General features: G+C 43.9%; 1 protein-coding gene and 3 long non-coding RNA genes across 4 annotated transcripts in view; 2 read left to right on the forward strand and 2 right to left on the reverse strand.

Annotated features, from left to right (window-relative positions):
- Positions 1-1,457: 1,457 nt before the first annotated feature.
- Positions 1,458-24,885, forward strand: part of TTC9 (tetratricopeptide repeat domain 9) — a 28,505-nt gene continuing 5,077 nt past the window's right edge. Inside the window, exons 1-2 of the mRNA XM_068193277.1 lie at positions 1,458-1,973; positions 23,480-23,662. Coding sequence (XP_068049378.1) covers positions 1,607-1,973; positions 23,480-23,662 — 550 coding nt within the window. The 5' untranslated portion in view covers positions 1,458-1,606. The remainder of the gene's footprint in view (positions 1,974-23,479; positions 23,663-24,885) is intronic.
- Positions 2,803-6,832, reverse strand: LOC137475702 (uncharacterized). The gene is made up of 2 exons (XR_011000029.1): positions 6,215-6,832; positions 2,803-3,731 (listed from the first exon to the last, which is right to left on the reverse strand). It is a non-coding gene; the product is annotated as an uncharacterized lncRNA (long non-coding RNA).
- On the forward strand, positions 6,392-21,411 carry LOC137475703 (uncharacterized). Its single transcript, XR_011000030.1, has 2 exons — positions 6,392-6,490; positions 19,588-21,411. It is a non-coding gene; the product is annotated as an uncharacterized lncRNA (long non-coding RNA).
- On the reverse strand, positions 20,283-23,481 carry LOC137475700 (uncharacterized). Its single transcript, XR_011000027.1, has 2 exons — positions 22,818-23,481; positions 20,283-20,725 (listed from the first exon to the last, which is right to left on the reverse strand). It is a non-coding gene; the product is annotated as an uncharacterized lncRNA (long non-coding RNA).

The following is a 24,885-nucleotide window of genomic DNA, read 5'->3' on the forward strand; positions in this document are numbered from 1 at the left end:
AGCATCCATTTTCATAAAGTAAGATTTCTTGAAGACATAGCTAGTAGGGCACCTGGAAAAGAAAGCCCTTGAAATCATGTAATCACTGCTGAATATCTTAGCTATAATTTCTCTTGTGAAACAATTTTCAAAAATGTATTTCTATCACAATCAGTGTTATGCTATTTGCTTCTCCTGTGGGTGTGGCTTTTGGATTCAAGTGAGTAGATGTGTATCTACTGTGACCACAGCCTCAACAAGGTCCAGAAACTTAGCATCAGGGACTAACATTACCAAGGCATAAAGCACAACTCATTGGCCCTGCTAACATGGAATTATCCAGGCACCAGTCCCAGACCTACATTAATACCTTTACATGGAGCTATGCCACACATCTATCCCAGTTTGCCCAGCACTGCAACACCACATGCCACCACAGTAGGCTGCACATACCCCAAAGAGAAACTCAAGTCTCCATTTTAAAATGTTCTCATCATTGCAGAGAGAAGCTTGAACACATTGCACCACAGCTTCAGCCTTACCATGTAAGAGTTGCATGGGTAATGAGAATATGCATCCCAATATATTATTGAGGAAAAAAATTTCATTGTGTTTTTTTTCATCCATCCTCTAGTTTTTAAGCATGTGGTAAGACCTACAAAATATCTTGGCACAACAATGCACCTGAAATACGTCCAACTGTTCTAATATTCAATGCAGACATGGTGTTAGGCCTAACAAAACAATGCCTCATGCTCCACACAGTTTTTCTGTTGTTGGTCTGAAGCAGGACAGTCACTCCCCACTGACACCCCCAAACCAGGACATGTTCTAGGCATCAGTGAGCATCGACCCATTTTTCAGCAGCACACAGGAAAATCTGTTTCAGGAAAATCAAAGTCACTGAGTTACTGGTGCCAGGGCGGTTACTGGCCCTTGGCTTCTGCTGCCCTTAATGGAGAGCGCACAGGAGATTTCATGGTCTGGCACTTCTTTGCCCAGTGATATGGAGTACATACACCAAAACACTTCGAGGGACCATGAACAGGTGTTGATGGTGGACGGCCACTGGTGGGATCTGGGAGAGGAGATGGAGCCGGGAAACTGGGATGAGGAGGGGAATGGAGGAGGTGGAATCCCAGCCTGCGGACAGGGAGGCGATACCCTCAAGTACGGGAGGGCAAGGCACAGGGGAGCAGAAGAAACCCGGCTGTGGGGGCTGGAGTGAGCTCAGGGAGAGCAGGACGGCGGGCGGGGGTCTGTGGGGTCAACCAGTCCGGGGAGCTGAGGGTCCCGGCGTACGCTCGCCCCTTGCCGGGCCGGCGCGGTGAGCGGGGAGCGGAGCCGGCGCATCCCCACGCCCGGGGCTCGCCCCCGCCGCCCCGCGCTGCGCTGGGCGGGGGTCGCAGCGGAGAGGGGGGCAGCGGTGCCCGCGACCGGCGGCGGGGGCGGGCGGAGGCGGGCGCCCCGCGGGCGGCGGGGCGAGGGAGGAGGAGCGGCGGCTGCCGGAGGATGGGAGCGAGCGGCGGAGCCGCGGAGCGGCGCGGGGGCAAGGCCGGGAGCGCGGCGGCGGGCGCCGCGGCATCGCCCGCGTAGGGCGGCGCGGGAGCCGGGCGGCGCCACGGCCATGGAGAGGGCGAGCCCGGCGGCGGGCAAGCTGAACGCCGGCGGCCGCGGGGCGGGCGATGGGCACGGCCCCGCCGGCGGTGCCCAGCCGCGGGCGGCGGCGGCGGGCAGCGCCGAGCCGGGCGAGCTCATCGGACGGGCGCTAGATTTCAAGAGCGAAGGGGCGCAGTGCTACAAGGACAAGAAATTCCGGGAGGCCATCGGCAAGTACCACCGCGCCCTGCTGGAGCTGAAGGCGCTGCTGCTGCTGCTGAGCCAGGAGCCGGCCGGGCAGCGCCCTCCCGCCGCCGCCGCCGCGGCGGGGCTGAGTGAGGAGCAGCGGCAGGCGGTGGAGGCCATCGAGGTCGACTGCTACAACAGCCTGGCAGGTCAGCGGGGCCGCGGGCGGGGGGCGGCGGGTCCCCACCTGCGCCGCGCACACACCTCCCTCCCCCTCCGCAGAGCAGCGCTGCCGCCCCGCTCCGCTCGCCGCATCTCCTTCCCTTCCCCTGGCTTCCATTTTCGCGTTCGCGCTCCCGCTGGGCACAGCCGTGTTGCTCCGGGCAGCGCTGGGGATGGGGCGCACGGCCGCTCCTGGCGCTCGGGCTCGCCCGCGACCCCCAGCCCTTTTCCCGGGCGGCTCCATCCGCCCTCCGATCAATCCGTGCCCTCCTCCCCCGGGAGACAGGTGGCAGGGCGGCGGTGCGTGCGTGGGGCGCTCCGGCTGACAGAAATCGTGGTTCGTGAAATGGCCAAGATTGCCTGCTGCGCTGTACCCTGAGCCCGAGATGTCCTTCAGTCCCTTCGCCAAAGCTCCGGCTCTGGAGCCTGTAATTAATGGTATTACAGAGAGACGTACTCCTACCACATTTGATGTAAGGAAGGGGAAGGGTTTGGGCGCAACTGCAGTATCTCCAAATAGTTCTACCAGATATAAAAAGAATTTTTTGGCTTCTTAGCATTGAAAGCTGAAAGCCAATACAGTCCTGGCTTTTCGCTAGCTTCCAATCATCACTGTGGTCAGTATACATTTGATCATGCCTCCCTTTGCTCCTTGCCATCTGTCTAGAAGTGCTGCAGGAAGATGGAGAGGAGTGGTGCGGGATTTAACTACTTTGTAGTCTGATTCTGAAGTCGTTACAGAAACAGAACTCCTGTTGACTTCAAGAAGCTTTATCCAAGCAAGTGCAGGATCAGATGTTATTTTTGGTCCCCAGCAGCACATGTTTTTTTCCTTTCCAAACCTGAAAGCATCTCTACAACAAAAACTTGTGCCTAGGTACATACAGGGAAGAGAGCATTCATAACTTGGACAAGATACACAAAATAACAGCATTAAAAAAGCCCTGCTGTTTTCCAGAAGGATGAAGGGTCACTCATCACCCTTTATATCCTTGGGGATAAAAAATGGTGCAAATCAGGACATTAGCTTTTGGCTTTCTAGACAGAGTTGGTTAGCTTTGTTTCCTGTTCTCTAGTGCTAGAAAAGATGCAGTATAAAGTGAATGGTTTGAAACACCAACCCAGCATCCTCTTGTCGTAATGCATGCCAATCTCTTACATTCAACATGCCTTTTGGGATGTAATGGGGAGCACAATTTAGCTCCTTTTCATCATGTTTCCAAATACTCTTCCTTCAAAAGCCTATTGAAATCTCGTAGGTGGAGAGGCAAATGAGATTTCAGAGCGATACCATAATTGCACAGATGTAATTTTGTCTCTCTACAAATTTCTGTTCACAGGTTTATTAAAATCCATTGATTGTATTTGGCAAGGATCATTTAGATTGGCAGGGTTACACAATGAGCCCATAATACTCTGAACAATATAGCTTGGTGATTTCCTGGGCTTGAAAAGGGGCTCACAGGCACTATCTCTGTTAGATACAAATGAGACGTGGTAGGTAGACAGTAAATGAAGTGGGAGAGAGAAATGGAATTTGCTTCTGAGGCACTTTCTGCCAGTACACAAGTTCTACTTGCTAGAAATGTCTTGACTCCTGCTGATGGAGTTGACCTGTGTCATTGTCATTGTCCAGCTCACTTTTTTTGAGTTTCATGTTTGTACAAGGTATTTTTGTCACTGTTGGTTGTATCTGATCTTGTCAGCAGTAGCAATTGGTATGAGAAACATTCTCCATCTTTATCCTAGATATGAACAGATTTTTTCCCAAATTTAACCAGTATGAACACAGGAGGAGGTGAGTATAATTAACCCTGGACTTACAAGTAGTGCTTTTCCTGGGATAACCTCACAGCAGGTCAAGCTGTCATTTTGCACAGGCGGTTGTCACATGTTTTCAGTAGATGGCATGCACAGAGCAGAGAACAGCATTTGTCTCAGAAATGCATTGCTTCTGTGTGTCTGCTGACCTATCTGCAAGCAATTTTAAAGAAATGCCCTGCATGCTGGAGAGGGAAGTGTGCAGTTAAACTGGAATTGCAGTGTTTTTACTCCTAGCCCAATCACAGAGCTCCCATTCTAGCAGGAGGATCAGTGAATTCATGTTGAAAGAGAAAGGAAGAGAGGAGAGGGAGTTTCCCAAGAAATGTAACAATAATTAGTATATATTTATAATAGCAGCTTCAAGAAGTGCAGCAGTGAGACTTAATTTTCTAAGTGCGATGCAGCAGAAGACACCAGTTTCTTTACACCATGGGCTCTAGCAGAGGCACCAGCATGTACTGTTAGAGCTGAAATCAGTGGTACTTGACATGGGGAGCAGAGGAGGTGCAGGGAGTTTTGCTTCTGAGCACTGCTGGCTGCCTAGAGCTGTTTCTAAAATATATAAATCTGTATAGTGCAGAAAGCATAACCGCAGTACATGTTAACTCTGGAGAAAGCAGCTTTTCACTTAGCTCTGAAGTATAGCCGGCAGCATTACCAGCTGTCATCTGTGTGTCCTTATTATCAAGTTCTTTTAGCACCTCCGCTTACTCTCTAAGCCTGGCATTTGAGAAGCCCACCTTGCTTTTGCACTATCATTTTTCATGTGGGCACCACACATCCACCTGTCAGAGCTGCTTTGCATCACAGCTACAGATGCACACACACATTGACTTGTTTAGATGCAGCATGAGAGTCAGAGGAGAGCATCAACTACAGGTAAATATACATATAGGTGAGAAATAAGCTCAGAGGGGATTTTGTATGATCTCATGGGTAAAGGCTGGGGTTGTTAGTTTGGTTTTTTTTTATTTTAATCTGACCAATTGCATGAGTAGGCACATGTGGGCAAATACTAAACGGTTTTCAGTGCCTGTCATTGCCTGCTGAAGGTAAATTTAGGCAGAGGTGTGCACATAGATTCTTGTTTAGGCCCACTTGTTTTGTAGAGCACCTTCAACAGGCAATTCTACTGTAAGATGGGGTGGCCAGCTCACATATTTATTAAAAGTCCCCCAATATTTGGTGTGTTTTCCAAGGTCTGCTGTTGTAGAGCTGCATGGCACACCCACAGCCTAAACTATTTAGCCCATTTCAAAGGACCCCAAATCTGCTAGGTCTTAAGTTCTTGTAATTTTTTTAAAATTACTATTTTAAAACAGGCAAGGATTTTCAGAACTTGCCATTGGCAGAGCTGCTCATGTTTCTTTCACTAAGCTGCTAGCTGGGCTTCATTTTTAAGCTCCAAGAGTTTTGCCTTAAAGGGACTGCCCTTCAAAACTGTGCTGCTGCGTTCTTGCATGGGCCTGCCAATACCCCATCATTTTACCACAAGTCATTCTGATGAATGTCACCAGAGGCAAGAGCAGCAGCATGGCCAAGGCTCCCAGAAATTGCTAGAGTAGGCAAAGACAAAAGCCTACCAGCAGCATAGAGCCTTGCAGAATGAATGCAGGGTTGTAATGCAAACAGTCCTTTCTTTATGACTCACTGGCGGTCTCTGACCTTGAGGAAGTCATTTGACCTCTTTTTGCCTCTCTCAGCCCTATTGAAAAATAAAGAACAAGGACCACGAGCTCATCCTGATGGTGCATTCAGCTGAGTTTTCTGCAAGTTAGTGGTTTATGTTCTTTTAAAAAACAGATGGATGTACAAAGAATGCTTATGGAAAAGTAAACTGGCCAAATACCTCAGGTCTTGATCTCCCACTTATACAGCATATTTGATCTAGAAGAAGCTCAAATGCTTTACTTACTGCATGCAGATGGGGTCATTTATCAACTACAAATGCAACCATTAAATGCAATGATTATTTTATGCCACCGTTACTGCCTAAAAGTTTACAGGATTAAAAGCACTATGTCTACTCTGCAGAGAGAAACAAGTCCTAGTGATTCCGAAGCAGCAAAATGCTAAGGGTATGCACAGTTTTAAGCTTTTCTGGTGAGGGAATGTTGCAGTGTGATAAGCAAACCTTTGTTGATTTTCCTAAGCATGCAGAAATTCTAGAGCTAATTCTGGCAGGAGAAATGGAACCAGAGAGAGATCTGGGGACGATGAGTGGTGCTGGGGGATCTGGTTGCTAATCCTCCCTCTCTGTGCTAACCAGCTATATTATCTTCACCAAATCTTTCGTAAACGTCAGTTTATTTATCTGCATTTTTGACCTCCTGGGAGTACTGTAAAGCTGTTAATTACATGAATGCAAAATACATGTAGTGTGTTTATATTCCCATTCAGGTACCTGTAGTTTACTATAGGAGTCTTGGCAAAAGGACACAAATGCCTGGACAGAGTATTAAGAATTTAGATCTCCTAGATACATCCCAGTCTGGAAAATGATGTTTGGCTTCCTACACTGGCAGAGATTTGCACTGGTACCATTCCAATGGCTATGTGAAGGTCATAGTGACAGTCCCAGAGAACATGACACTTCCAGCAGCATAGGAACCTTCTAGCATCCTCAGGCTGGGGAGTGGGTATTACTTCCAATTACCGTCAGTTGCGTGGTCTTCTGTGAGTAGTTCCAGTGAGAAATCCAAATCCAAATACTTATAATACGTAATCCAAGTAAAAATGTAACTAAACTCAAGAAAAGCTGGTAAAACTTTCCACTGACCACCCACTAGGAGACGTCAAAAGGAGTTTCTGCTAAAAGCCCATCCAAGTATATAGCCGTTAGCAAGTACAGACTCTACCAGGACACATGGTGCTGTGGGTGTTAAAGCAGCCTTGGATTGTTGCTTGATGTGATGTTTTTTTAATGTACTGCATCAACAAAAACACCCTCTTTAAGGATGCCAGTGGGAAAGAGGGGCAGCAGCAAACAGAGCAGCAGGATGTGGTCTGCATTTTCACTGTTTGGCAGGTTTAGATACATCTGACCAGCCTGAAATGCTTAGAAACTCCTTGTTTTACAGGACTGATGCAATTACTGCTCCAGGAAGGTGCAACTGCAGCAGAGAATAAATACCAATGACTGTGTGTGTTTTTTCAGTGATAGGCCCAAACTCTGACATGTATTTAAGAAAGATGTGGAATTTAAAGCTATTGTCATGAATTGCTCTTTAGAAATACTCAGTATTCACCTATTCCTTTTTATTTAGGATATCAAAGATCTCCCCTGTTCACAGAGTCTCTTGTGCATTGAAAGGGTGGGATGGAAATACATCCAGATGCCAGGGGGGCGTGAGGGAGGGAAGAGAAAGGATAGCAAGCTGCCACCAACCTTGGTTTAAGTGATACATGTCTAAGACCATATCTTGCTGAGGCAGAAGATATGTTTTTCTCCATATATGTCACTATTTATCCCAAGCCTTTTCAAAACATAAGGCTCTGTGGGTTGCAGAGTTTTTTGCAGCCACTTCTACCACAAGTTCAATTCCCTTTGCATGAGGAGAAGCCTATCCCAGTTGACCTTGTCAGCATTTGCCTGAAACTGAGAACTGAGAAGGTATAGATCCCCTGGTCAGACTGTCCAGAGGAGCTGCAGTCTTGATGACCTGAGATCCCTCAAAGTTTAGCTACAGCTTACTATGGGAGATGAAGCAGGAGATACCAAAAATCACAAAGCTCTCCAAGAACAGTTAATTTGTTTACCTAAGAGTACTGCATGTTTTCCACCATGAGAACACTGCTGCTTTCTGAGTTCTGTAGTAGCACATCCTTCCAGCTTTACTCCATCCTCTTCTGAAATGTTGTCCTAGAGTTTCCTTCAGCAGGAGTTATGCAATGAGTCACAGCCTCTTACACCTCCACAGGTTTCCATCAGTGCTGTGCTGAAGATGGTTCATCTGGTTCAGTAAAACCGAGTGTTAAAGCTGGGTCCCAGTCAACTGGTAAATATACCCATGAGCTCCATAGTTACCACCTTTTCTGGGAGCTGAGCCACTTCTGAATGGTTCAGCAGGTGGAGCATCCTTCTCTTCTTGCTCTTCACTTGGGCTCAGGCCCAGAAATGTCTAACCCAGCTCCAGGCCTCTTTCTCCAGCCTTTCTCTTAGAACTGCTTATCAGTTCAGCAGCACATCCCAAGTTCCTTATCACTGTCTTCTAGCATTGCAACAGATATTCCAAGAATGGAGGATCCTCAAGAGTTCACACATTAGAATTTTAGGATGGTAAAGGAGCTGCTGTGAGGAAAGGAATAGTAAAAGTAAACTGTGTAAATAAAAGGGGAGGTCTAAATGTTGCCAGCTTCTTGACATTGTGTTGTGTCTCAGAAAGTAACATACAAAGGACTATGAAATGGAGGAAATGAAATGAAGAAAGGGGGGAAATACTTAATAAACTTTTGAGAAAAATTACTGGCTATTTATTTGTTCTCTCACTTCATGGATGAGAAACTGATAGGGAAGGAAGACATCTGTTAATTTGGTTTCAGCTTACTCAGATGACCATACCAGTGACTAATACTGAGGGTTAAAAATGCTTTGAAAAAAAGTCAGAATTAACTATCATTAACTAGAAAGGTGTTGCTAATGGCTTCTCAGGAATCTCCTTTTGTTCAATTCTGCACTGCATCTTGGATGGGAAACAGTAAGCTCAGGACATTGATGGATGAATGCAGGTAAATCTTGTGGTGGCATGGAGTGTTACTATTCTGTTCTCTCTAACAAAGATTGTAGAGTCAGTGCAGTTTGTGGAAGCTGTGCTGGAATTGCTGAATATAACTCCAGCTGAGGCACACTTGCTTGAGTGGAGCTGAGAGGTGGTAGTAGTGGTTTTCTACACTTGCCTAGGCAGCTGAAAATGGCAACCATTGAATGTGGGGCTGGAGCAGAAAAATCCATCTCAGGATAGCCATTTGGAGTTTAGGATACTGCCAGAAACAGCACTAAGACAGTTCATGGAAATAATTTAGGCGCAGTCATGTTTTTTCTTTGATAACCTATGGCAAGAGTGGCAGCTGGAACAGCAGTCTTTAGCTGTCATAGCTTGACATGCCAGAACTCATCTATTACTATGCATAGGCAATAACTGATGTCATGATCTTTACTTCAAAATCTGTTCCATTTTCCCCACTTTCCAAAATTCTTGACACGCCATTGCCCTGAGGCTCATAGGCTGGATAGCACCATCTGCTTCTCCTTGTCTTTGTCCTGTGTACCCAGTTCTCCCATCCTATGTCTCAGCAGAGAAGTCAGGTCTGCTTGCACAGTCTGTGCCTCTACCCTTTGAATTCCTTTACTTGCTGTCCCAGTTGCAACACAGCTGTGTCAGACTTTTTGACCTCCCACACAAAGCTTTGTTCCTTCCCAGACACCCCCCATCTCTGTTATACCAGTGAGGTCCTCTTATCCCTTCAATGGGTGATGTGACATTTACAGGAAGCCAGTCAGTTGGTGCTGGTTACCTGGTTTTGTGTGACCTTTCTACAACAGACTGTATGTGTGCAAGCGTGAGACTCTATTCCCTATCTTTACATGCTGTAAACCACCTTGGTTAAATGACCAACTCTTCCAATCAGGGCCATGAATTCTAACATATGCTTGTCCTGTGTGGCCATGACCACAACTCTGCCCATCACAGTAGCACATACTTAACTTGAAAGCCTTAGGCAGTGTAAGTCACCATCACTGAATAGCTCTGCAATAGCCTCCCACCAGAAGTATGGGGGGGGGGGCGGGTGGAGAAGCAATCCCATGCTGTTTCCACCTTTAGTAGCTGTGGATGTTTTCCAGAAAAACATAATTGCCTGACAAGTCCTGTGTTTCAGGGTCCTGATTATGGTGATATCTCAGTCCTTTTCACTCACATGTACCATCAACAAGGCAGGAACTGCAACCCTGTACATGCCCTTGGATGCAGAAAACTACTATCCTCACATTGCTACATAAGCTTTTCAGGACCCAGGACACTGATTGTTGCTTGCAAGGCTACAGCATTTTTCCTTCTCCAGCACATCTGTGTTTGACAGATGAAATCTCTGCCCTACTAAAGCAACTACTTTTATAGCCACTGCTCAATACTCCCTTTCTTTCTTTAGTGGGAGCACTGCCCACTGCATTTACTTGCTGCCAGTTTAGGGGGCTGTCATGTAGATTGTTCTGCATCGATGGCAACAGCAACTCCTTTCATATCAGAGTGGCAGACAGCAAAACTCTGATAATCTGGCTGTCAATCCAGTTGCCTGAGAGCTGCTGGAAAGAAACAGCTGGGTCAGCCAGCAAAGAGCCACCAAACTAGTGTTCCTCAAATTTTTATTCTAAAGCTCCTTTGATGTCCTGACTACAACTGTAAGTTTCCATGCCCCTGGCATTGTTCTGGCCTGGCCACATCAGAGATATCTGACAAAAAGCTCATTTCCTACCTGATGAAACTGAGATGAGTTACGTTTAGTATAAGTCACCTTATTCTTGCAGCAAGTCACCTTATTCAGTAAAGCAAGAGCGTTCAGGGCTCTCTTGGTAGAACCCAGTCATGCAATGGTGAAAATTTGCTGCCCATCTGATGTGTCTGTAAGGCTTAGCCTAACACATAAAGACTGCTTTCAGATCAACTCAGTTGGATGCTGCTTATCTTCAGCCTTTTCCAGCTTGAAAGACTCCACTCCAGGCAGCAAAGCTGTTTACTGCTACCTGAAGCAGAAGGAGATGAGAATACAAAACAAGCAGTGGGGCACACTTTGCCTCACACATTCCCTGGTGTATGGGAGAGGAAACTTACTCCTGGAAGTAAATTAAGAGCCAAGGACATGTCTGGGACTTGAAAATTTATGTCAGACCTTTAGTGCTTCCTTTGTCTCTTCCTGGACCAAAGTGACTAACAAACATCTACCCCCGGTTTGCTGTGTTATCCCTGCAGTCACCACGAAATCCAGAAATGTACCATAATATGAAAAGCATCTTTATGATATAAAGGACAATCTAAGAATCTGTCAACCAGCCTGCAGGGAAGAAGATGTGAGAATTCACATTCCTCTGCTCCACTCCTGCTTCCAGAGAGGAAGAGGGCAGAAAGATTTTATTTCACCCACACTTTCAGAGAATAAATCCAAGCAAACAGGAGCTGCCCAGGGAGAACATCACACCACCCAGCTGATCATGAAGAAGCAGAACTGCAAGATCAGCTGAAAGAATGAGAGAAGGAGTGTCTTAGGGTACCCTGGAAAACAATCCTAAGTCAGCCCTAGCTGTTGTTCTGCAAAGGCACCTTTTTTGTTGTCTAGTGATTCAAAAAGGATCAAATCAGAATCTCTGTACCATGCCTGTAGCAATCATTCTCTCATCAAACAATGTGGTGGAAAGTTAAGCCTCAACTCCTTTAGTCACCATATATTTTTAATACTAACATAATTCAAATCCTAGATTACTGTCCTTTTAAATGCTTTGCAATGACGGATTGCTTAAGACACAGTAGTGTGTTCATGTTGCAAGGAAACAAGAGCAGTGTAAGATCCTCACCCATACTGGAAGTACAAAGCAAATGGATAGATTTTCCTTTTTACATTCCCTAACTACTGTGATGGAGCTCAAACTGAGGCAGATGAAGAGCTTTGCTCATGGGGTGGGGCAGTAAATTAAATTAATAGATTAATACAAAATAATTTTTAAGCCCCAGGTCTGATTAACTTGGAGTACAGTGCCAGAAGGTATCATGGAGTTAAAGAACCTAATAAGGTTAGAAAAGAAGGCTTAGACATATAGCTAATCAGAGCATTCACTGCCCTATTAAATAGGATAAAAATTGAAAAGCAAATATTACATTTCCATACTTGAGAACCACCGCTAACTGGTTTGAATTTTTGAATAAACTTCTCTAAGATTTTCATTTCCTTGTCTACGGCCAGGTCACATAAGTGATTCAGTCATTCTTTGATCATCTGGTGTATTCACATCCTTTCCCCCTTCGTTTCTTTCCAACTCATGAGCTCACAAATTCTAGCAAAAAATTCTTAGTAGTCCCATGGAGTATGGTCTTAAATTTTGTATTACCAAATACTATTGCAAATAAATTTACTTCTGTGTACTAGGTCATGTAGTTTTTTATGTATCACATTGTCATCCTCATCCCTTTTGACAATATTTTTGAACTTGACAGTCAGTAGGTCACTCTGACTTTTGCATAAGGCTATTAATAAAGCACTAAGCAAGCTCCATTCTGAAATTATTCCTGAGATATTCTACTAGTGATCTCTTTTCAGACCAGTATCCTTGTCAGCAGAACCCATTCATCACATAATTGTTACACTGTATCTTCCACTTCCTTTGCTTAATCCAAAAGGCACAGTCAAGACGGAAAATTGCATTGATTCAGTACAATGATTTTGGTGTTCCTGGTGCCTGAACAGAGCCACTATTGGGGTGCAAGTTACCCCCAGTCAGAGATGCACTAATGTCTCATTCTTCCACTGCCAGCAATTCATTGCACAAATGTGGTTTATGAAGGCTTTGGGAACAATCTGAGATTTTTACCTGAAGCACTTTGCCACAGTTTATATTAAAGAGCAAACATCTTATTAGAGGACTGGCTTATGCTTCTGCATCGTTCAAACCCTGACTTTTTCAAGCAAATAATATTCTGAATCATCCCTCTGGTCTTTAGTTTATTCATTTTCAGCCTGATTTCCAAAGGAAATGAGTCATAAGTACATATGTTTTCTGCTGTCTGCCTGTCAGTCCCCTCTCGGTAACTTTCAAACCTGTTGGCCAGCTTGATTTGATAGGAAGGGAGATGTATCAGTGATACTAAACTAATATGGTATAAATGGAAGATAGGGAAGAAGCAGGGACATGAGACGCTCAAGTGCATGACAGGGTGATGTTTTAACTGCCTCTACGTGGCCTGTCAAAGCTCAGGCAGGTGACAGCCTGGCACAGGCAGGGTTAGCTTGCTGTTGCTGACAAATCACTCTTCTCAGTAAGTTTGTTTAATGCATTTTTAAGGAAAATAAGGTTGAGAACTTTGTTTTACACCTCTGTTCAGTTAGTTAGAAAACAGTTAACTTTTGATTTGCCTCTTTGATTCTGTCAGTTGTTCTCTCCATCCCTCCCACAAAGGCATAAAGGTTTCTCTCTATTTCAAAACATCATTAAAATGGAAAAGCTTTGGGCTATGCTGGACCTGGATAAAACATATGAATGAGTAATTAATTTAATGAAGGAAATACTCCTCCTCATTTGACATCTCCGTCTTGCCAGATGAATCTTTTCAGCTAGGGAGAGTTCAAGGAAAATCCAAAATCATTTCTCATTTCAGTCCCTATCATTTTTACATGGTAAGCCTGCTCTCCCTCTCTTAGCAGACTCTGCAATGGTCAGCTCTTTCATGTGTCCTGGGAGGTGAACCATGAGCCACCACAGGGCACAGCACACAGATGTTATCCAGCCACATCATTGTTCCTTGTTCATGGTACAGCATAAAGTGCTAGCTTTCATCCCAAACTGAGCATGCTGCAGTAAGCCAGGCTTGAGGCCATCATGGCATGCACAACTGTCTGTGACTTCACTGGAGAGCCTTCATGCTGTTCCAGATGCATTTCACAGTACTGCTATCAGTTGCTTGACCTACTATGAGCAAAGGATGCATTTCTCTTCAGCAGAGAAAAGAGCTTGAAATCCCTCATGTCCTCCAAAGTGCTTCCCTATTTACAGAAGGCCCTCTTTATCTCATATGGGTTTTGAAAAAATACCATAATTCCATTAAGACCTTAATTTCAGTGTTTAATATATTCCGGTAAGAATTATAAATATTTGATAGCATTTGTTGGAGTTGACTGCTGCTGAACACCAGACATTTACTAGATGGTTGTCTGCTGTTGCTGATCTCTGGTAAAATTTTGTGTACTTTTCCCTTGTGAAAACAAGTCAAGAGACAAGATTCCTTCAGTGAGTGTCAATTGCAACAGGAGGCCAGCAGAGGAAAGGGTACGGTGTAGAGAAGGTGCCACAGTGAGAAAGTAAAGCAACACAAGGTGAGCAAAAGCAAACAGCAACAAAGAGGCAGGCAGTGGAATAAATAGCAACTGGAACAGATCTGAAGGCCAAGCATGTCTAGTTGACTGGACTAGACTGGATTAGATGAGCACTGGTTCTAAAAGATAAAGACAGGTCAAAGACTACTAGATATTCATATAGAAGGAAACCTCCAGGGTGTTTACCCTGGCAGATCAACAATAACAGCCTTGGTAAAAACAAACAGAAGGAGCGTCTATCTCTTCTAATGTAGCTGCAGTAGGAGCTATTATAGAATAGAATTTATTTATAGAATTTATAGAATTCTATAATTTAGAATTTATAGAATCAAAATGTCATAGTAGTTAAAACCTGACTGAATCCCTTGGTCTATCAGTGCTTTGATAGAACTTTGCTCCCACCTCTTCTGGCTGAGAAAAACAAAGGTGCAATATGAAGATCATCTCCATGTGAAGCTCTTTATTTTGGTAAAATAAAGATTTGCTGGTACGCAACTAGAGGCAGATTTTGGCTTCAGAAAGTTCTTATTTGCTTGAAAACTAGATTTTAACTACTGCTTTAATATTAACACTGCCAAGATTTTTCAGTAAGCCTCTGGTTTTGATTTGAAGGACTAGTAACTACAGGAAGTGGTAGACCAAAATACTCTTACAAAACACAAGCTATGGGGATCAGATGAAAAGTTGGCTGAAATTCCTTGCTTCTCAAGCCTTGGCCCTTTGAAGAAAAAACTGCAGTATTACGTCACTGAATTTGTGACAAAAAGGAAGCAAAAATCACCACAAACTTATCTTAAAGTAGCTTAAGAATCATCTTACAGAAATAATGAACACTTTTAAATAGGCTCTTCAGACCTACAGAAGTGTGAGATAGTGGAATATAAACACATAATAAAAGGTTAGCCGTCATGCCAGCTGTTCTTAAATGCTTACCTGTTCCCATGTCTGGCCAGGATGTTGCTCTGACATCCTCCAACAGGACCTTCTGATAGGAATTAGAACTAAATGGCAGCTGTCAAGGGCAACCCAGGATTGTTCATGCTCTGAGTGTTCAGGACAATCAAGAATGGCACTGAAGAGCCGTCAAGAGTCTTCTATCCATACCCATGGGTGGTACGAGTGTACAGATAAGACATATCCCAAGTAACATTTGCTTAAGCTGTTCTTAAGTATTTGCAAAGCTATGAACCTTCACAGTTTTCCCAAGCAGTCTCTTTCAAAGGTTTACTCTTTTCACTGCTATAGAGTTTTTCCTAGCTGAGATGTAAGCCCTCTTCTTACTTTCTGAGTACAAGGAGAACAGATAGTATCCTGGTTATAACCTTCTTTGCATTTGAGTTGCTTTTTTTCTTCTTATGTGGATGAACAGGGTTAACCTCTCTTCCCTCACTGTCTTGGTGAGGCCCTGTCCTCTCTGGACCACTTGTTATTGTCAGGGTCCTCCTGTGGATTTTCAGCAGAATTGCTGTTCCTCTGCTTGACTTACATAGTTAGGTCTTTTCCTGCATATCTACAGGACCTTTAACTTGCCACTGTTGAATTGCATCCTGTTTTTATCAGAACTCCACCACCAATTTGTGGAGATCCTTTGGAATTCTGCCCCTACCTTCCAACAGATACCAGCTCCTCACATCTAGAAGTCATCTGCAAATTGACAAGACAGTCTGCAGTCTGTCATTTAGGTCTGTATTGACAATACCAAATACCGTGGGGCCTGGGACACGTCAGTGCAAACTCTATTTAATGTTGACTTTCATTTTGTTAACAGAATTAAGTCTATTCATTTAGACTATGCTCCTTCAACTTGCTTAAGAAAATGTACTAAAATTTGTCATTTGCTAGCGTAAAAGCTAAGATAGCTACTGTTTTTCCTTTATCTTCAAGATTGATCATCCTATCACAGACTGAAGTTAAACTGATCTGTTCTGACAGCTCATATTAGTCCTAGGGTAGGCTGCCAGCCACAAAAAGCCTGACACACAGACTCAGCAGCTCCTTTGAGAACTACTAAAAACCTTTTAATGTGTACCATGGTGGAAGCACCAGCATACTTCAGTCACTGCTACTGCCTCTCTCTCTCCTAGAAGAGCTAATTGGAATGATGAAGTCAGGATCTTTCTTCTTGAAGGGGTATGAAGGACTCAGGAGCAGCAGAGAACTGAAAGAGACCATGCTAGTATTGGAAGGAAAGCATTGCCAGCATGGCAGGAGGGGAAGGAACAGTTGGTGTCTGTTCACAAATTGAGTGAGGCTGAGAGGAAGGGGAAGGCTGTTTAGAAGAGGTGGCTCACCTTGGGCTCTACAAACATTTGTGGATCCACACTTCATTTAGCATTAATCCCTCCCTATGGAGAGAGGCAACCTGTCATACAGTTTGGATTTTAATTTTCCACCCATTTCTCTGCAAGCAGAAACATACGGGTATGTTTAGGCCTTTTTGGCACCTGGAGAGGAATAAATGAGAGCCACTGGCTGGAAAGCTGTACTGTCATTGTGATATTCCCTTTTCATCCCATTAAGGTTGTCTCGGAACTAGGAGTCAGATGATCAGATTATTGTCAGACATTATCAAGCTGTCTATAATTAGCTTTTTATTGGTGAGAAGCCAGAAAATTTGCTTTGTTTGCAAGCTAGGACTATAGAGAAAGAAGAGAAATATTTAATGGGAGAGATTGTTTGGAAACTATAGATCCTAATTAGTGTCTCAGTGTAGTAGGGAAACTGCATGCAGCATTTCTCTGAAAAAAAATAGATATTTTAAGCATCCTCTTTTGAGGAATGCTGGTTTGCATTCTTGAAAGGCACAGCACACATGGAGCTCTGTGGAGATATGGATGCTTTTCTCAGTTCCTCTACTACAGGCTTCTTACAGTCACACATTATGAGGCTCCTTTTAGTGCCAATCTACTGAAAATTTAACACAAGTTAAAACACAGGTTAAAGCTTGGGCTGTGCCTTCTACATGTAGCCTGTGCAGTTTACAAACTCAAGATCAATAAATCCAGAGAAATTTGGATAAGCATTCCAGTAGCCAGTTCTTTTTATGCTGTATATTAAAATTACAGTATTTAAGTCCAAGGTGACTTTCAATCAAAATAACCCTTTAAATTTTCAGCATCATCTTGTGAGTCACGTTACCTGATTTATTTTAGAAGTTAATTATATTCAAATTACTAGCATATGACCGACATTTTCAGTCTCATATAGTAATGGTATCCATTTTAATTCTTCCAGTGAACACTGTAGACTCCATGTGCTTTTTGTCAACACCACTTACGCAGTCTGCAGCAAACAGAGATTAATGATACTTGCATTAATGGCATGGTTAGAAGGTTGCTGTCTAATCCAAGACAAATATTTTTTCTTTCCACACCCCCTATCCCCCTGCTGCCTTCTGTTTGATTTGGGTTTTGTTATTGTTATTGTTGTTGTTATAGTCCAATAATTTCTCTTCCCAGAAGCTTAAAATAGAAACACTACCGTGTTTTCTCTTTTCTGAGGGAGAGCATCACCATGGAGGATACCAAGCCTTCTGAAATACATTACTCTCTTAGTCTGCCCTGTTATTTTGAGTCTTAAAGAGATGTGAGAACAAAGCCTGTTCAGTGATATATGAAGGTCTTAATCAAATGTCTGAATAAAACCCTGAAGGAATTATATTAAAGTATCAATCATATTTCCCAAAGTAGAACCCCAGAGCAAGAATAGGAACTGTCTTCCGGCAATTAAATAGATTTTAAGTGAACTGCTGGCTGCTATACTTAAGGTGAGATCATATCCAAAAGCAAAGTATTTTGCAGAGTTTAATTGTGGTTATTTCTGGGAATGACACTATCAATTTGTGAAATACAGGTTGAGTTTGTAGTGGCTGGAGTACCTAGCACTTACTAAAGAGGAATATTTCACGTATGTTGTTAAACTGTAGTGGTGGAGTCAAGAATAAATACAGTAAAGAGGGAAGATCCACTTCAGGTTTAAGCAGTAATTAGTTTAGCTACTTCTCTCTGCATTGCAACTAAACAAATCAATACAGGCTGTTTTTTCCTTCTAAGGTTGAAAATAAAGGTTGTTTGGATTCAAACCTTATATATACCTTTCTGCACAGGTATATAAGAGTGGTTCCACCACATGACTTATCATTAACTCTTGTACAGGACACATACTCCAGTCTCCAGGGAATGCTTGCAAGGTCAGCCTTTCAGCAGAGCTGGTTAGTGTCCCTTGGTGATTTCCCAGCATAGAAAAAGGTGATTCAGAGCGGGGATGTGACTGTGGTTAAGTGATCTGCTACAGATGCTGCTGCCATACACAGCTAGGGAGACTGGTTTCTTCTGCCTGGATTTCACTGCTATAAATGCTCCACTTTGTCTCCAGGCTGGCTGCACTGTGTACTATGTCCTTAGCACATTGCCCCAAACTCTTAACTTCACATCTCCACTCAGACTTTACCTTCCCAATAGACCTCAGCTTTCACTCATACACTACTTTCACCAGAAACCCCTTTCTGTGCCTCTGCCCCTCCATCTTTCTGTCATAACGGAAGCAACACCTCTTAGCTTGGTTTCCACTTTCTGCTCTTTATTCCTGTGACCAGTGAGGCAAAAAGAGGATTTTTATGATCTCAAAGTTTTCAGATCATAACATTTTTCTGGATCAGGTTGTGCCCAGGGTGGACTGAATATTCAAAGGATTTGGGCATCAGATTCTAAAGCATACCTCTACAGAGTACTGTATGCAGTACCATACTGGTTTTATTTTCAGAAGTTTGCCAGTTGGCCAGCTCAAGATTACCTTGGGGATAACAGAAGGCACTTGCTTGACACAAAGGATATCTGCCAGATTTCCGTATGCAAAGCCAAAGGATGAGGGCATGAGATGCATTCAAAGAGGCAGTCACCAGAGATATTTAACCAGGGAAAAATAAGCTTTGTTTCTCTAGACTGTTTTTCAAAAATACCTGGACAGTCTTGTCCAACATTTTCCAAAAGCAGATATCAAAGGCTGATATTGCACATGGAATATTTTAGATCATAAACTTAAAAGATCAGCAAAGTTATAAGCAGCTGACTCTCTCTTTCAGTGAAATACACAAGAAAATCCTAAAAATAGGCAATGCAACCAGCTTACCTGAGTGAAAGCAAACAAAACAGGAGTTTGTGAAACATGAGTTTGCAACCCAAGATTTTCCTGTAAGGGAAAGGCATTTTCATCTCAGCTGAGCCCTTGCTGAGCCCAAGGAACATGCCACAGGGTAGGGATGCTTGCACAGCCCTAATGCTGCTTGCACAGTAACTCAGCCCACTCTCTCAAGTGTTCTGTAACATGGATAGGCCTTGAGCTTTACCTACAATGGGAATTTAGCCACTGCTATAAAAAGTGTCTGGACAATTGCTCTGTAATGAAGATTTGCCCTTTAGTGAAAATTCCCAGCTAAGCAAGCCTCTTGATGTTGTTGTTCAAAATCTCCATGTTAAAGCCTGGACATGCTACTTCCAGACTTAGTTTTTATCTCAGCCAAAATTAGAAGCCAAAAGTTAGGGCCAAACTGAGTTTTTTGCATAACCTGCAGAGGTATTCTCACAGAAGTTGTTTCTGTAGTAAGACGCTAACTGACAGCACTTTCAGTTGAACTTCATTTTGAGAGTTCAGAGAATAGCTGTAGAAGTAAGGAAAGCTGAAAAAATAAGGGTTTTTTTTCACAAGAGATTCCAGATGCCACTTTATACAAGCTAATAAAGAGAAGATGAAGGACTTGATCAGAGTCTCAAAGTACCAACAAAACAAGGATACATAGGCTTTTCAAAGGCTAGCAAATTGAAGCTAAACAAAAATCAGTATAGAAATGTAGTGATGTTTCCTAAACAATTAAAGTTATTAGCCTTTGGAATAAAAAAGCTGTCATGGATCCCTTCTTACTGGTACCTGCCAAGCCTAGATAGCATCCTGAAAGATACTCTGAAATTAAAAATTATTTCAGGGTGGAATAAAGTAGAATCCAAACCCCTCAACTGCTGGGATTTTAGTTACAACTTCCCATCATTGCTCACTACAGCTGCTGGTAAATGTTAAAGGTGTAGATGTATTTTGCCTCCACAGGTGCTTTAATCTTTGTTTTGCTCAACCTTGTGCTGAACAGGGCTAAACAAACTAGCTCACTTATCTACTGGTACCAGATCAGTACTGCACCTCTAAAATGGGGCTTGTTGGCATAGATTTGAATCCATTAATTAAAATGTACAAATCTAGGCTTAACATTACTCTTGTGAAGAAAAACAGCCAAATTTTCTATTTCCTTGCTTAAACATCAGCAGTTAGTTGGGAAGCGTGATGGACAGGGCCCCTCCTCTGGAGCTAATAGCATTTACCTTCTCCCTGTTCCCAAGGCACATTACACCCAGTAGTTTCAAGATGGCTTTTATTTTATTTGATTTTATTTTACAGCAGATGGGGATTCTTCATCACTAGGAGACATATATAGGCTTAAAAGCTAAGAATTACTTATTGCTTAAGCTGACACAATGAATTAGCTGCCAAATTGAGAACCAAATATGATGGATAACCATCACATGCTGCTGGAAGCAGGGTAAGCAACCTTTCTGAGTGGGGGAGATGTAAACACCAGGTGCTGTATTACCATGACAACAAGACCTGCAGGGAATGGGTAACTATAGTTTGCCTCTGCAAGTAAAGTGCACCCTCTAATCACCAGAGTGTTACTAGAGCTGGGGCTGTGTAGGATCAAGCCCATTCAGTTTCAAGAAAGCAGGAGGATGATCTGGATAAACCTCTAGATTTGGTCTCTCTGAGTGAGCTCTGTTCCTCAGAGGGATTCACCAGGGGCCTATATGAACTTAGAAGGAGTGTGATAAGGTGTTTGATGTGGTAAAGAAACACTCCCAGCCAGAGTTACACGTCTCTTTAGGAAAACAGCACATTTTCAAAACAATTCTCCCCTGACTGAATGAGGTAAGAAGTACAAAGATTCCATGTCTTCTCCATTTCTGAAAGCTGAATTACTAACAGCCTCAGTATTTTTGTTGGATCACAGTAGATTAAGATCATTTCAGGCCACCAAGAACTGGAAGCACGCATGTCTAAATATTTATAAGGGAGATGCTCCCTTCAGGTTCATTTCCAACAGCCGCTTCCAACACTGGCTCTCCAAGTGGCCAGCTCTTCCAGCAGAACTGCTTCCTGCACATCCATCTGCTCTGTTTGTTCAGATAAACACACGTCTCTCCTGCTGGCCATGTGGTGCTGACTTCTCCCTGCCACGTGCACAGTTAGCGGGGATGCCCTGCAGAAGCTTTACTGTGAGTATGAGTCACAGAAAGAACCCAGCTGGATATCTGGAAACCCATTTGTGTTTATGAATTAGCAGGATGTGGGAGAGTTTTTCTTCTCTTTTCAATGAATACGTGAAGCAAGTACAGTATGGAATTTCTGAGTTAATATATGTGAATAGACCACCTGTCATTTTTCCCAGAGTCATTTCTGTGACTCTCACTGGAAATACCAAGTAGCAAATGGACAGAGAAACTGAAATCCACCCCCTAGTTGCTCTGAAAGGCAGTTCCACAGGATGTGAAAAGCTAGCTCAGATTGGCAGTGTGCAGAAAGCTACTGCCACTGCTGTACATGTTACTGGTCAGCAGATAAACAAAGCAATCCTGTTTCCAGGGAAGTGAAGCCAGCAGTAAATTTACACAGCCATCTTTTCAATAGCTTTAAAAAATAAAGAAAAACAAGGCACAGTCATTTCAAGCTCCATTAGAAACAGAGTGAGAAAAATCAATGAGTGACAAATAGGAAGGGACAAACTCTGGATAAGGAAATGCCACTAAGGTTTTAGAAATATATGTGTTTTTTAACTGGCAATCAAATAGCAAATCAGAATCTTTCAAAATACCTATGTACATAATGGCAGGAGCTGTTAGAATATATTGACATTCCATTATTAAAGCAAATGGGACAAAGCTCCTGTTAGTAATGGCTCTGTCACTTAAACAACGTACCTGCAGTGGGACCAGTTCTGCAGTCCTTGTTAAATACATCTCTAGCATCAGTGCTTCAATGGTAAAAGCCTGTTTATGATTTGTTCCCAGTAAACTGTTTAAGTTTTGAAGGTGTACTTGGGCTAGAAATGTATTCTGTCCACATTAAGTGATCATGGATTTGGACTAATTTAGGTTGGAAGGAATCTCTAGAGGTCATCTAGCCAGCTTCCTTCTCATGAAGTAAAGTGTGATACAGAAAGGGTTGTAGGGCTTACTCTAGGGGGTGTGGGGAAAGGGGATGAAGAACTGTGTCATATTTCTGACCCAGCACCATATCCTCTCAGCTGCAGTTACCATGCAAGAAATGAAGTCTGGCTGTTCACTGGTGACACCTGACCTGTGATGACTTGGATTTCCAGAAGCACTGAGCCTCCTCCTTGCCAGAGACACACTGAGTAACACCACCTGCCATGGGAAATTTCTCCCCATGCCCTGGCACTTGACACTGCCAGCCTCTGAACTGATCCTTGCAGTGGCATTCTGCCTTCCTTCCCCAAATTGTGTCATTCTCAAAGTTGCCTTGGATTGCAGCGCTAGATGGGCTTGTGTTGCAGCACAACTTTGTTTCCCTGGAACTGTGACTGCACCATGTCCTATTCTTGTCAGTGTTCCCCAAGCCATTCTTAATGCTCAGATCACCTGTATCAAGTTTAGCCCACTGGAGTAAGCATTTCAGAAAGCCATGAGCATGACTAAAGCGTGGCTCAGGGATCTTCCCCTTTCCTCTTTATTTCGCTCCTAGTTGTGGGAAACTCACAATGGGCATTTTCTTCAGCTCCTAGACTTTTATGCAACAATTGTCCTTCAGCACACAGAACCCTCAGCATGTTGTTTTTTACTGTTTGCCTTTTCCTTTAGGAAGTCGTCAGAACTCACCTCTGGGAATGAACTTGTGTTGCAGTGCTTAGCAGAAAGCAGGCAGCATAACACATTTGTTCCCTGTACTACAACTCTAGGTGCCTCTGGTTTGCTGACAGCACATTCCAGCAGGGCAGAAACCCTTGTCGTTTCCTATAGCAAAACTCTGTACAGGATTTCCTGGATAAAAGGCAGTTACATATTATTTTTAAACCTAAGAGCCTTGGATTAAGCCAAATACAAAATCTGATCCAATTTATCCCCCTTTTTCCTTGTCGGGTAACTGTTACTCCGCCTTTTTTGTACTTTTCAGAGCTCCAGCCCTCAGTCTGGGAAGCGATTTCACAACAAATGAAGCCAGCCACTGCCACGAGACTGTGTGGCATTCCAGAGCTGTGGAGGGGTGTTTATGTTGTCCCTCTCTGCCCCAGTGTTTCACGTGCCTATGTGTCTCCCCGGAGTAAACACAATCCCTTTGCTTTGCAATGCCAAAACTAGAAGCATTGGTATTTAAATTGCAAACAATCGGGTTTGGCAAACAATCCCTTTTTGAATCACAGGGCTGAGTCATTTCCCTCACCTAAGCTGCTCTCCTGTGCACATTGCAAGAGCAGGGGGAACTCCAGCACTAATGTTTTCCTGTCTGTCTGTATGTCTGCCATATTCCCCATGCCCTGCAGCCTGCCTGCTCCAGGCTGAGCTGGTGAATTACGAGCGGGTCAAGGAGTACTGCCTCAAAGTGCTGCAGAAGGAAGGCGAGAACTTCAAGGCACTCTATCGATCGGGAGTGGCATTTTACCACTTGGGTGACTTCAACAAGGCCCTCTACTACCTGAAAGAAGCAAGATCCCGCCAGCCGACAGGTATGGGGAAGGGAGCAGGGATGTGGCTTTGCACTGAGTGCTTTTGTATTTCTTTCCATGAGATGTCTTCTGTCCCTGACTTGATTGTGTTGATTTCCACAGGGATGAGCATGCACGACTCACTGTATGTCCTTGCCTGGACTCCCCTTCAAGCACTCGTGGGTAGTGCAGCAAGGTTGCAGTGCCCAAAGATTAACTGCTGCCAAGGCTGCAGCATGACCTGGAAGAAGACAGTATTGCTGGAATGCTGTTGGTGTGGAGAGGATCCTGCCTCTCTTTTCCTCACTAACTTATTTTTGAAGAAAAAAGCAGGGCAGGGAAAGAGTGTACCCCAAGCATTACATTTTCTGACTCTTTGAGAAAAAGCTTTTTCCCTTTAGCAATGCCAGGAGACTATTTGTCATCCTCAGTAGCCTTCTGCCATCTCAGTAAAGGGTTAGTATTCTGCTTTGGTCAAGGAGACAGGCATTTACTCACAAAGCATTCATCAGGATGCTTCAGCTTCTGCCATTAAATCAGCCAATTCCTTGTTAAGTATCTGTCATCCATCTGTCAAAACCATACAGTTCATTTGGGGACAGCAATGAAATTAAATATCCAAACAACTGAGCCTTGCCAGAGCAACCATCTCCATGCTAACCTGCCCAGCCTCAGAAGGTGGGTGAAAGGTCAGAGATGAGGGTGAGGCAGAGATGATGCTTTTATTCAGAAATCATAGGGAGATAAAACAACACAGTTGTTTTAAACAGAAGAGAATTTTGTAGAACTCAAAGAATTTCAAGAAAGTAAAATGGAAGCCATGTGCAAAGAAAATCCTACAGAGCAGCTCTTTGTGGAAGAGGAAGGAGTGAGAACTGGGTGGGAAAGAGGGGCAAGCCTGGATCCTGGTGGAGCATGGTGGAGCTGATATTCATTGAACTAGAGGAGGGAAGGGAGGCTGTTGGAGCTGGCTGTGCTTGATGTCCTACAGGCATTGGCCCTGCAGGGCTCCTGCAGTGGCTGTGCCCTAGAGGACCATCAGGGAGGGCGTGCTTGGGAGTGTGCTGGGATCTCCTTCCTTTTCCACCTTCCCTAAGGGTGCTTGGTCCCATCTGCTGTGCTTGGCCACGGGCTCCGGGCAGTCTGACAGCACAGCTGTGCACCCCACACTCCCAGAGCAAATGTGTTTCAAAGCTCAGTTTAGCCTATTTTAGTTCACAGTGTGCCCTTCTGCTTTCAGCCCT

The sequence above is a fragment of the Anomalospiza imberbis genome, chromosome 6, assembly GCF_031753505.1.
Source record: "Anomalospiza imberbis isolate Cuckoo-Finch-1a 21T00152 chromosome 6, ASM3175350v1, whole genome shotgun sequence".
Classification (NCBI taxonomy): Eukaryota; Metazoa; Chordata; class Aves; order Passeriformes; family Viduidae; genus Anomalospiza; species Anomalospiza imberbis.